We start from the raw sequence: 13565 nt of genomic DNA, 5'->3' as shown, positions 1-13565 counted from the left end.
TGATTGATGAATGGAGATAGAAGATGCAATCACACGCAAAATAGCGAAACTAGTCAAACAGTAGGCCTATGCACTCCGAATTTGCCACTCCATTTCCAGTCTATATGTACCTGATCATGCACAGAATCAGTGGAGAGATGTTAGGCCTTTTAAATATTTCATCTATTTGTGGAAGTGCGTGTCAAATTAATTTAATACGAGGAGAGGCCATAGCCTCCCAACTCAACAAAATAAATTAAACATTAGCATGTGTGCTCCCATAGCAGCAGTGAGTAAGGAGTTACCGGCACATTTTGCTCAAGTGATCAAAAACAGTAAACACCACGGCGGTGATGGAGATCCTGTAAGTTCCATTGTTTTTTTGCCATGGGGGAGGCATCACCACCGCCTGTAGTTTTATGGGGGAGTATATTGTCGGATTTGAGTTATATCAGCAAAGTGACACTTTCAAATGGTACATGGAGGGCGAAGGTGTAGGTAGAGTTTTACACTTGGGACGCTATTAAATTAAAAGCTGTCTGGCTTTCGGGGTTAAGTAAAAAAATAAATACAAAATAAGACTTCCTGCGCAGCTGAAGCATGTTTGAATTAGTATTGAGCCTTCTGTCAAACCTTCGGAATCTGAATGTGGTAAGCCTGTGGATAAAGTACCTCTTATCTACACAAATGTTCTTTGAGTGCTAGTGCGTGGAGCGGTGGAATTCTCAGGTGAAGCCCTGTTAAAGTAAGCCATAGCAAGGCTCACTGAGGTCTATGACGAGTTCAGTTGGAGAAGAGTTTATGTTGCCTCAAGGCACACAGAGCAAAAGGCTCTAACATCCAAGAAATAACCTGGAACCTGAGATGGATGGGCTTGGGCTTGTTGAACGTGAAGACAGCTAGTCAATGTTCTCGCTGTCTCATGAATGATGAACTGTTATTGGCATTTATTTCGATACTTGTTGTGTTCAAGCTTCCGCCGCTGGTCAGCTCACATCTATGGTAATTTGATCATGTGTGGTGCAGAATCCATAGCTGTACTACTGTTGCATCACTACACTCTCCTCTTTGTCAAGCAGGGGTAATCCAACACACACAATGGTGAACACTCAAACATGCACAGTTTTAATAAAAAATAACTCTAAATACCTTTTTATAATCATTATAAGCCTTACAATTCATAATCATTTATAACATTTATAATAATTTCTATAATGTTATTCATGCAAGTTATTCTAAAGTTGTACCAACATGCAGATGCTCACCACAATATAGTAATGGGTGAGTCTTTACACATCTGTAAATTGGAGGTGGATTTGAGTAAAGAATAACATTTTTAGATTGACTCTTAGAATGAAGAAGATACACTTTTACAATTTATAGCTAATCTAGGTCCAAACTACCATGAAAATAAGAGAGTCCTCATGCTTGAGCTTCTATTCAAAGTCATTGACACAACTGTAAATTGGAGGTGCATTTGAGTAAACAATTGAATCTTCATAATCAGGAAGATAGCCTTTTAACTGGGCCTTTTGTGTGGTTTAATGAGCTACACTCATCCATCACACGGCTCGACAGGTGACAACAGTGTCTATTGATCCTTTTATTTCCGCTTTCTTTTCCTGTATTTGTTTAACCTCCTTATCTCTCGTTCCGACCTCGTAAACACAGAGGTGTAAAGAAAAAATATATACTAGGATCACCTGTTGCTAGGCAGGAACAAACTGACTTTAATTCCCCGGACTCTCTCACAATGACCTGTATAATACAAGGTCAATACTCCACTATGGCTGGGTCTCGGAGTGCTTTGTGATTGATTGCGATATCGCTTAACAGTAAAGCTTTGAAATCCGATCAAGGTGATTTCTCCCTCCCAGAGTATGGGGCATTTTCGCCCATTTCTATATTTCCAATTCTATCGAAGGCTGACAGGTTTCATCTTCCATTGTCTTATTTTTATTTGATGGAGCTTTATGTGCGATAACAGTTGTGTCATGATGACAGATGATTTATGTATTCAGTCCTTTTCTGTGTCTGTGTGTGTGGAATTGATGTCAACTCCACAGAATAGAATGACTTCATTAAGTTAATAATAGAAATCTGTGTGGGCTATTTTGTTTGGCCTATATTTTATTTCCTATAAACCACCACTTAATACTTGGTTTAACTAACCCTCCTGTTCTTGTTGTACAGAAACACTAATGGACAGCAAGTGGGCAACCACAGAACTGGCCTGGACCACGTTTCCGGAGAGTGGGGTGAGTGTGTGTGTTTGTGTGCGTGCGTGTATTTTTGTTAGAGAATTTAAACCTTGTCTTGTGTTCCTGCAGTATTCCACAGCATTTGTTCCATTTGCTAGTTAACAGCGCTCCCCCGGACATACCTCCCACTGTTTTATAACTCTGTTTGTTTTCTTGGTTGCTAAAAACAAATGAGAAACATACACCTTGAAGCAGTTTAAGTTTGACATTTAAGCTAAGTTTCTCTCAAATCAGGATCCCCAAAACATAAAATTCTGAAATAGTCCACAACACAAATCTCCAAAATAGTCCAAAAAAGACGAAACTCAGCTGCATAGTCATATTGGGTACACAGTCCCAAACAGCTGCAAGCAACACCAGCTGAAGAGTTTGGAAATATATATCTTAAGGTGGAAGAAGCCCATAAGCAAATTACAGCTGGGAATGAATGTTTCAGATAATGATCTCCCCCGTAGGAATGAATGTTTCAGATGATGATCTCCCCCGTAGGAATGAATGTTTCAGATGATGATCTCCCCCGTAGGAATGAATGTTTCAGATGATGATCTCCCCCGTAGGAATGAATGTTTCAGATGATGATCTCCCCCGTAGGAATGAATGTTTCAGATGATGATCTCCCCCGTAGGAATGAATGTTTCAGATGATGATCTCCCCCGTAGGAATGATGAGAAAACAAAACGACATGAATTTGACCCCCAGGCTAACAGCTTGACAGACCTCCCCCACTCTAGGGCAGTGTGATTTGTCTTTGGTACGTGAGCGCAAAGTCAGTCAATGGAAACGATGGGTTACTATGGCAACAATCTTAGGCAGTCCAGCTTTTTCAAGCCTTTCTGCAGGCTCACACCAAATGTCTTTGCACCCCTACAAGTCATACGTCATAAGGGCAAGACGGCCCTTTCAAAATGTGTGACAAGCCCATACGTTCTGTCCGGGTGCAATTATCATATTTGTGAGGTATTACGGCAATGTGCTGCCCTTGATTTATGGTGTACGATGCTGACTCCTGGACCCATCGTTTTGGAATAAATTGTATGCATGCGTGCTCCACCATATTGAATTATGCATTCTGTTCCTCCTGTTGAATTGATCAATGTTTGGAGCCCTCATTAAGAATGGAAATGTATTATTCAGGTTGAGTTGTTAGAATCAAAAGATTAACTTCTTGGAGGAGATGATTATTTCCTTGGGCAAAAATCTGTTAATAACCCAGTTAATTAGGATCATGGTTAATTATAGATATAATCCTATAATAGATGGATCTTTGACTATTTCCTTTAGGTAGTCATGCCTATATTGTAATAATGTAAAATGTCTTTGGTGTAGAAGATCTGGTGATATGAACTGGTATAAATGTTTTTTTCCCTGACTGTAGAGAACCATATCATCGTTAGACCGTTGTTGAAGCTAAGTGCTGTGAAATGATTTATTGACTGCTCGACTCAATGGTGTATACTGGACCACGTTTCATAGCATGCAAAAATACTCCTCGTGATTTGAGGAGTAGGCTTGGAAAATGTTCCACTTGAAACATAGCACTTGAATCTTAAAATATAAGCCACAACACCTCCGTGATGCAACCAGCAAGATGAGACTGCGCTTGAATTGCCTCTTCAATAGATAATACACTGTTTGAGATGAGATAGGGTAGTTCTCATTGAAAATGTGCCCTATAATCGCTCTCAATAGCAGCACCTGCTAAATGACTTATTTCATAGGAACGACATTCTGATTGCTGCCTTCTCTGTGCAATGATAATATGATTATATGCAGACCTAGGTTCAAATAGTATTTGTTTTCTTTCAAAGACTTTGAGCGAAAGATGGAACCTGCCTGGAGTGCCAGCTGGGTGGGGTTTGCGCTTTTGGGACGATTCCATTGGTTCCATTGTACCAGGCAAGCTCAATCAAGTGCTAGGTTTTGATCGAAAAATACTATTTGAACCCATGTCTGATAATGTGTACAGTTCTCTCTATTCACTAGTTACAGTGTTTGTCTCTGTTCTCCTGCAGTGGGAGGAGGTGAGTGGATACGATGACTCCATGAGTCCCATAAGGACGTACCAGGTCTGCAACGTGCGCGAGCCCAACCAGAACAACTGGCTGAGGACAGACTTCATCCCCCGCAAGGGCGTGCTACGTGTCTACGTGGAGCTCAAGTTCTCCGTCCGCGACTGCGCTAGTATTCCCAACATCCCCGGCTCCTGCAAGGAGACCTTTAACCTCTTCTACTACGAGTCCGATGGTGATACCGCCACGGAAAGTAGTCCCTTGTGGAGGGAGAACCCTTACGTGAAGGTGGACACCATCGCTCCCGATGAGAGTTTTTCCCTTCTGGTGGCGGGCAGGATCAACAACAAAGTGCGAAGCTTCGGACCTCTCTCCAAGGCAGGCTTCTACCTAGCCTTCCAAGACCTGGGGGCTTGTATGTCCTTGATATCCGTGCAGGTTTTCTTCAAGAAGTGCTCGACGACAATCGCGAACTTCGCCGTCTTCCCTGAAACGGCCACAGGGGCCGAGGCCACCTCCTTGGTCATCGCCCCAGGGGCGTGCGTGTCCAATGCGCAGGAGGTGTCCGTCCCTCTGAAGCTGTACTGCAACGGGGATGGGGAGTGGATGGTTCCTGTGGGGTCTTGTACCTGCGTACCAGGGTTTGAGCCGTCCATGGCAGACACACAGTGCCAGGGTGAGTCTTTAGTCTACAGTCGACTGTTTTGACTTTTAACTAAAGCCTGTTTTTAATGCTCATTGCAAGTCACAGTCTACGCCGTCCTGTCTGTGTGTATTGTGTGGCACATGAATGAAGGGTGAAGGAGGATGGAGAGTTTGCATTAATGAGCTGTTGCAGAGAGCAGCAGCATACAAATATCGAGACAGAGGGCAATCAGAGGGAGAGGGAGATAGTGAAAGGGGACAAGATAGTGAGGCGAAAAAGGAAGATAGTGGGAGGGAGGGAGGGAGGGAGGGAGAGAGAGAGAGATTGTGAGAGAGAGAATATTGTGTGAGGGATTATAAAGGAGAAAGAGATTGTGGGGGGGAGAGAGATATATTGTGAGAGGGGAAAGGAAAGAAAGTGAGAGACACAGAGGGAGAGAGAGAGAGAAGGACGGAGAGATAGAGTCGTGAATTGCCCAAGACAACATCAGGAGCGGTCAGAGAAAGAAAGAGAAGCTCTCCTCTCTTTACATGAGGAATGGTGAAGAACGGCAAATAACGAGCCAGAGAGCTCATTTAGCGCCATTTGGCGGCTCAAGGTTAAAAGCCTGCCGTCGACGTCTGATAAAAGGCTCTCCAGAGGCTTCAGGCGTGGTGGTGAAGAGGAAGAGGAAGTGTCATTTCCTCTCTGGTCTCCCCACCATTAGTTAATCTACAGGCGGCTGCACTCATTAACACCACTCGGACCACCGTGAGCCAACACTGCCACCGCTCACCATTAATCACAGGGACATTTAATCTCTTACCTCAGTCTAGAGCGAGAGAGAGGGAGGGAGGGAGGGAGGGAGGGAGGGAGGGAGGGAGGGAGGGGGAGAGAGGGAGGGAGGGAAGGGGAGGCAGTGGGAGGGAGGTAGAGGGAGGGAGGGAGGGGGAGGCAGTGGGAGGGAGGGGGAGGCAGTGGGGGGGAGGGAGGGGGAGGCAGTGGGAGGGAGGGAGGGGAGGCAGTGGGAGGGAGGTAGGGGGAGGGAGCAGGAGACGGGGGGAGAGAGGGAGATTTATTTTATTGTTTATTTCACTTTTGTTTATTATCTATTTCACTTGCTTTGGCAATCTAAACATATGTTTCCCATGCCAATAAAGCCCCTTGAAATGGAATTTAATTGGAATTGAGAGAGAGAGGCCAGTGAGGGCCACAGAACTTTCCGGTATCAGAGAAGAGACAGACAAAAGGGCATGCCCTCCAAAGAGGTTAATGAATTAAGCGATTCAGGTGATGCAACCCTTCTCCTCCAGAAACAAAACTAACTTAGAACAAAACAAAGCGATGATGGCGTGTATAATAAGACAAATATAAATCAGATGAAAGTGTTTTAAGAGTGTTTCAGGGCCTGCGGTCTTTGTTGAGTTACGACACATTTTACGTGTTATCTTAACTTGGCTATTTATTGCATGTTTTTTTTTTTGTTAGAATGTGGAGCATTAAAGTTCACTAATGTCACTGCAAGTGGCATTCCGGAGAATTAAGACAGGCCTAGTTCAAACTGGAAAACCACTTAGCCTGACTAGTTAATCACACCCTCTCGCCAGCTAAGTTTTTATGAGCCCTCATACTGATAAGACAGATGTTAGCCAGAGCCTCGGTTTTACACCACACTTAAAGAACATGGGAAAAGTCAAAGTAAAGTCTAGCTCCTAAGTGCTATTTACAACCTTTTATGCTGCATTTAGTGTATACACCCTTATGTTACTAGGGAAATTGTGTTTCCATAACTAGGGCTGACAGTGAGGACAGAATCAACAACCTCTGCATAATCAAATCCCTTGCTTTGTGAGGTTTTAAAGTTCACATTTGGCCATTGTTATGTAAATGCCAGCTGAAAAGTATCAGTGGCCTGGCTTTGGCCCCAAGTGAGAGCAGGTTGGCCTGAGCCATGGCCCAGTGAGACACGGGTGCCGGCGTAGATGGAAACAGAAAAGTCTGAGCCTTTTGGGTAAATGCGGCATTAGTTTAAATTTCCTTAACCCTATTTCAGGTTGAGATCTTTGTTGGTTTATCTGGCAACTTTTCTTATGACATTACATTTACATCATTTAGCCGATGCTCTTACCCAGAGCGATTGACAGTAGGGAGTGCAAACATTTTCGTACTGGTTCCCTGTGGGAATCGAACCCACAACCCTGGCGTTGCAAGTGCCATGCTCTACCAACTGAGCCACACGGGACCTCCTTCAATGAAGTTGGAGATTGACTTGATAGAGGATAGGCCCCCCCAAAAAGATAAAGGCTGCCCAAAAGAATGCCAGTCTAAAACAAAATATACCTTATAAGGTAGTATCCCTATAGTTGCACTTGATTGATGATCAAGCTGCTTTGTATGCGTGCCAACCCACCTCTTGAATGACGTGTTGAAACAGTGAGTTCTTCTAAGCCCCAAATGGACACTGTGTGATTAATGTAGGTGTATCCTAACTCTCAACAGCGTCGTCCATCCCTCTTAGCCAGACAGGAGCAATCTACTGTCGTCCCTCCAACTTTATCGTTCCCTCTCAATTTATCTGTCATCCTTAGACCTGTGATAGATTATTCCGTCCTTATCTGTGATAGATTGATATCCCTTCTATGTTGTGATGAAAATGAGAGGATATGAACATACTCACTAGAAATACCCCTTATAATAATATGCCATTTAGCAGACGCTTTTATCCAAAGCGACTTACAGTCATGCGTGCATACATTTTTACGTATGGGTGGTCCCGGGGATCGAACCCACTACCTTGGCGTTACAAGCGCCGTGCTCTACCAGCTGAGCTACAGAGTTAGGTCTCCCTCACATATTTCAACCCCACCCAGACAGAGATAGTCTAGTGTGACATTATGGTTTGAAGGATTTGGACTGACTAGCTCCTCTCTCTCTCTAACTCCAAGAGTTAGGTTGTTGTCACAAATGTCAACCCCAGCCGGACTGAGATAGTAGTGTGTGGCCAACCTTGGTTTGGTTTTGTGCTTTATTGACATTGACAGTGTTCTGACTGTCCCTTTTGTTTCTGTCTTTCCCGTATAGCGTGTACCCCCGGGTCATTCAAGTACAAGCATGGGGAGGACTCATGTTACCCCTGCCCCCCCAACAGTCGCACCAGCTCCAGGGGGGCCAACATCTGCCCATGCCAAAATGGCTTCTACCGTGCCGACAGTGACTCTCCGGACTCAGCCTGCACCAGTAAGTCAAGCGCGTAGCTTTTTCTCAGCAGTTGTCATTGGCTGTAGATATTCATTGGGATGGTTTACTGGACACTGGGCCAAATCGTGGACTGAAGTGTACGCTGAATGGAGATTCCCCATTGAGCATGCTATTTCGTCTATGGCTACACTTAATCTGTGTCTGGGAAACCAGCCCATATGTGTCAAGAGCCACTAGGGTGTAAGTGTCAGTACAGGTAGGTATAGTGTTCAACTGAATGCCTACATGGTTGTTTCTACAGACAACGCTTTGTTGACCTCAGATAATTGTGACATAGCCTAACAACCAATACCTTTTTTCACTGACATGACATACATGGACTGTGACCAAGCCTATATGACTATCAACTGACTCTCCTTGTCCAGAATTCTGTGTGCCATTATCCTCATAGAACATCTGGGCTCCATACTTCCCCTGCAGCCTGTCAGAGCTTGTGCCGGTCCAGGCAGCTCATGTTTTGCAAGGGACCGAGGGTGTTGTACTAGAAAGCTCGGCTCGGGCCAGCTCGGGCTCTCTGTGGGAGCCCAGCATTTCAGACTGTGTGCCCAATTAGATGAGGCCATACTCCAAACTGTGTCAGTCTAATTGGATAGGACAGAGCATGGGGGAAAACACACTCCACTCAGGGTGAACAGGCAGAGGAGCTGAACTGAGCTGGTTGAGATGTGTGAACTGAGACACGCTGAAAGCATTTCCTTGAAGTGTGTTGCTGTAGAAGTGTTGTTGTCTGGATCTGCTTAGAGAGGGGTTGGGGTTAGATTACCCCTCAGCCTAATTGGATGATATACAGTATCATGCACCACTGTGCCATAGATACAAGCATTGAAATTCAGATATTTTCTATTTTATGGGTAATGAATCAATGTTTCATGAATAGTAATGTTTAAGTCCTGATTAGTAATGATTAAGTCATGCGTGGCATGGATGTGGTTTATATTCTCTATATTCTCTATATGAATACTGCTATTTATGTTGTCATGTATAACATAACCTATTTCTACTTTATGGAATTAACTCCCATTGGTATTTCATGGATACTGATTTAAGTTCCATTCATTATAATGTTGAAGTCATGCATGGAATGAACATGTTATATAAAATATGGATGAAGTCTATTTGTTTAATTGTGTGCTGGAGGTCATATCTCTCCAGCAGGAACAGAACAATTCTGTGAACTGTATGGACCCAGGAAGATAAGCACTAATGGACTAATGGGGATCTTAGTAAGCTAATCATAAACTCAATAATTTACCCCTTCAATAGTAAGGTTCTAAGAGTGGGGTTCTAAGAGTGGGGTTCTAAGAGTGGGGTTCTAAGAGTACGGTTTTAACAGTGAGGTTCTACAGTATTAGCCTCTATAAACAGTGTTCTAAACACTAACCCGTCTGTGGTGTTTCTGTCCAGCCGTGCCCTCACCACCTCAGAATGTCATCTCCACCGTGAACGAGACTTCCATCTCCCTGGAATGGGAAGAGCCGCTGGACGCCGGTGGGCGGGATGACGTCATCTACAACGTTGTGTGCAAGAAGTGTCTGCGAGACCGGAGCCCGTGCACGCGCTGCGATGACAACGTGGACATATCGCCGCGACGACTGGGCCTGACCCAGAAGAAAGTGGTGATGAGGAACCTGCAGGCTCATACCCGCTACAGCTTCGAGATCCAGGCGGTCAACGGCGTCTCTGGGAAAAGCCCCGGCGCGCCACGCTACGCCACCGTTAACATCACCACCAACCAGGCCGGTGGGTATCTCCATAGCACTTTGCTAGCACTTAACGTTAGCTGCACTCAACATTAATACTTGATATCGTCACTCACTATCACCTCACTCCAAGACACTCAAGGTCACCACTGTAAGTACAATAGCTAGCTACCACTTAACATCACCACTCAACTTTACCACTCAACTCAGGCTAGCTGCATCTTACAATGGCAGTTACTTTTACTGCCTCATCTTGTGATCAGTACTGATGCTTTGCCTCAGTTTATGGACTCAGTATGTGTCATTTCAGCTTAGTACCAAATCAATAAACTGAAATGTCACAGATAAATGTCATGGTAAGAAGTGAGATAATCATAAACAATGCTAGATGAAGAGCGTGTACACTTTGCTAATTTTATTTATACAGGGTAACAAAAATACTCTTAACATATTCAACATGAAAGCTTAATTTTTTATTTGTATTAACGTCACCCATTTTTATTGTCCAATCACAGCACCGTCAGCAATACCCACAGTGCACCTGATGAAGTCCACATCAGACACACTCAGCCTGTCCTGGCTGCCCCCAGAGAAACCCAACGGGGTTATCCTAGATTACGAGATTAAGTACTACGAAAGGGTAAGGCACTGTTTTATAGCCTGGTCCCAGATCTGTTTATGGTGTGTAGCCCACTCCTATTGCCATTGTCAGAATTTTCTAGCCTGGTCCCAGATCTGTTTATGGTGTGGAGCCCACTCCTCCTGTTCTCTAATTCAACCATGATTCACTGAAGTAAACATTTACTCAGTACCTTCATTTTGACGAGCCACTGGAGAGAAAACCCTTGTACGAAATATGTTTGAAAATGAATATGGCATATGTGTCCTGTCTGATGGAGATGGGTGAAAGAGTTGTTTGGCATTCCACAGGTTAGCACTCACTTGATGCAGCTGTGTAGTGTTTTCTTCAACAGCATCATGTCAGCATGGACATAGACATGCTGCTCCTATAAAAAATTATATGAACCAAATACACTCGACTACAGTCAAAAGTTTGGACACACCTATTAATTCCAGGGTTTTTCTTTATTTGTACTATTTTCTAGATTGTAGAATAATAGTGAAGACATCAAAACTATGAAATAACACATATTGAATCACGGAGTAACCCAAAAAGTGTTAAACAAATCAAAATATATTTTATATTTGAGATTCTTCAAAGTAGCCACCCTTTGCCTTGATGACAGCTTTGCACACTCTTGGCATTCTCTCAACCAGCTTCATGACGTAGTCACCTGGAATGCATTTCAATTAACAGGTGTGCCTTGTTAATTTGTGGAATTTTGTTCCTTCTTAATGCATTTGAGCCAATCAGTTGTGTTGTGACAAGGTAAGGAGTGGTATACAGAAGATAGCCCTATTCGGTAAAAGACCAAGTCCATATTATGTCAAGAACAGCTCAAATAAGCAAAGAGAAACGACAGTCCATCATTACTTTAAGACATGAAGGTCAGTCAATCCGGAAAATTTCAAGAACTTGAAGAAAGTTTCTTCAAGTGCAGTCGCAAAAACCATCAAGCGCTATGATGAAACTGGCTCTCATGAGGACCGCCACAGGAAAGGAAGACCCAGAGTTACCTCTGCTGCAGAGGACAAGTTCATTAGAGCTACCAGCCTCAGATTGCAGCCCAAATAAATGCTTCACAGAGTTCAAGTAACAGACACGTCTCAACATCAACTGTTCAGAGGAGACTGCGTGAATCAGGCCTTCATTGTCGAATTGCTGCAAAGAAACCACTACTAAAGGACACCAATAAGAAGAAGAGACTTGCTTGGGCCAAGAAACACGAGCAATGGACATTAGACCAGTGGAAATCTGTCCTTTGGTCTGATGAGTCCAAATGTGAGATTTTTGGTTCCAACCGCCGTGTCTTTGTGAGACGCAGAGTAGGTGAACGGATGATCTCCGCATGTGTGGTTCCCACCGTGAAGAATGGAGGAGATGGTGTGGGGGTGCTTTGCTGGTGACACTGTCTGTGATTTATTTAGAATTCAAGGCACACTTAACCAGCATGGCTACCGCAGCATTATGCAGCGATACGCCATCCCATCTGGTTTGCGCTTAGTGGGACTATCATTTGTTTTTCAACAGGACAATGACCCAAAACACACCTCCAGGCTGTGTAAGGGCTATTTGACCAAGCAGGAGAGTGATGGAGTGGTGCATCAGATGACCTGGCCTCCACAATCACCCGACCTCAACCCAATTGAGATGGTTTGGGATGAGTTGGATCGCAGAGTGAAGGAAAAGCAGCCAACAAGTGCTCAGCATATGTGGGAACTCCTTCAAGACTGTTGGAAAAATCATTCCTCATGAAGCTGGTTGAGAGAATGCCAAGAGTGTGCAAAGCTGTCATCAAGGCAAAGGGTGGCTACTTTGAAGAATCTAAAATCTAAAATATATTTTGATTTGTTTAACACTTTTTTGGTTACTACACCATCACGGTTGACAACTCCGTTGTGTCCTCCTCCCAGGGTGCGAAGAGCCTTGGTGTGACCCTGGACAACACCCTGTCGTTCTCTGCTAACATCAAGGCGGTGACCCGATCCTGTAGGTTCATGCTCTACAACATTCGGAGAGTACGACCCTGCCGTACACAGGAAGCGGCACAGGTCCTAATCCAGGCACTTGTCATCTCCCGTCTGGATTACTGCAACTCGCTGTTGGCTGGGCTCCCTGCCTGTGCCATTAAACCCCTACAACTCATCCAGAATGCCGCAGCCCGTCTGGTGTTCAACCTTCCCATGTTCTCTCACATCACCCCGCTCCTCCGCACACTCCACTGGCTTCCAGTTGAAGCTCGCATCTGCTACAAGACCATGGTGCTTGCCTACGGAGCTGTGAGGGGAACGGCACCTCCGTACCTTCAGGCTCTGATCAGTCCCTACACCCAAACGAGGGCATTGCGTTCATCCACCTCTGGCCTGCTGGCTCCCCTACCTCTGCGGAAGCATAGTTCCCGCTCAGCCCAGTCAAAACTGTTCGCTGCTCTGGCACCCCAATGGTGGAACAAGCTCCCTCACGACGCCAGGACAGCGGAGTCACTCACCACCTTCCGGAGACATTTGAAACCCCACCTCTTTAAGGAATACTTGGGATAGGATAAAGTAATCCTTCTACCCCCCCCCCCCCCCCCCCCCAAAAAAAAAATTTGTAAAGTGGTTATCCCACTGGCTATAAGGTGAATGCACCTATTTGTAAGTCGCTCTGGATAAGAGCGTCTGCTAAATGACGTAAATGTACATGATTCCATATGTGTTATTTCATAGTTTTGATGGCTTCACTATTATTCTACAATGTAGAAAATTGCAAAAATAAAGAAAAACCCTTGAATGAGTAGGTGTGTCCAATCCTTTGACTGGTAGTGTACATCAAGTGAGCGCTGTCCCTTAAAAAAAGAACGAAGTGTTTACCATGTTTTCTATTGTAATAGATGTGTTGCTGAGTTCCTTGATGTGTTTTTTTCCATCTGGGGAGTTTTTCTTAGCCTCTGCTTCTGATTTCAGTCTGTTAGGTTCTGAACAAACAGAGTAAAAACTCAAACGGACGACTAGGAAAAGCTCAAACCAAGTTTATTCACCCACAGGGTCATACAGCTGCAAAGACAACATACAGTGAGGGAAAAAACTATTTGATCCCCTGCTGATTTTGTAAGTTTGCCCACTGACAAAG

General features: G+C 44.4%; 1 protein-coding gene across 1 annotated transcript in view; it reads left to right on the top strand.

Annotated features, from left to right (window-relative positions):
- The window catches only part of LOC311147265 (ephrin type-B receptor 3-like), a gene marked incomplete at both ends in the record, with an annotated part of 42474 nt that overhangs the window by 5638 nt on the left and 23271 nt on the right, over positions 1-13565 (top strand). The window contains 5 exons of the mRNA XM_084183936.1: positions 2173-2237; positions 4253-4925; positions 7956-8111; positions 9537-9872; positions 10348-10472. Coding sequence (XP_084040062.1) covers positions 2173-2237; positions 4253-4925; positions 7956-8111; positions 9537-9872; positions 10348-10472 — 1355 coding nt within the window. The remainder of the gene's footprint in view (positions 1-2172; positions 2238-4252; positions 4926-7955; positions 8112-9536; positions 9873-10347; positions 10473-13565) is intronic.

Source organism: Coregonus lavaretus (assembly GCF_964263955.1).
Source record: "Coregonus lavaretus genome assembly, chromosome: 19".
Classification (NCBI taxonomy): Eukaryota; Metazoa; Chordata; class Actinopteri; order Salmoniformes; family Salmonidae; genus Coregonus; species Coregonus lavaretus.
Note: the sequence above shows the minus strand (reverse complement) of the source record. Positions and strands in the feature narration are given on the sequence as shown.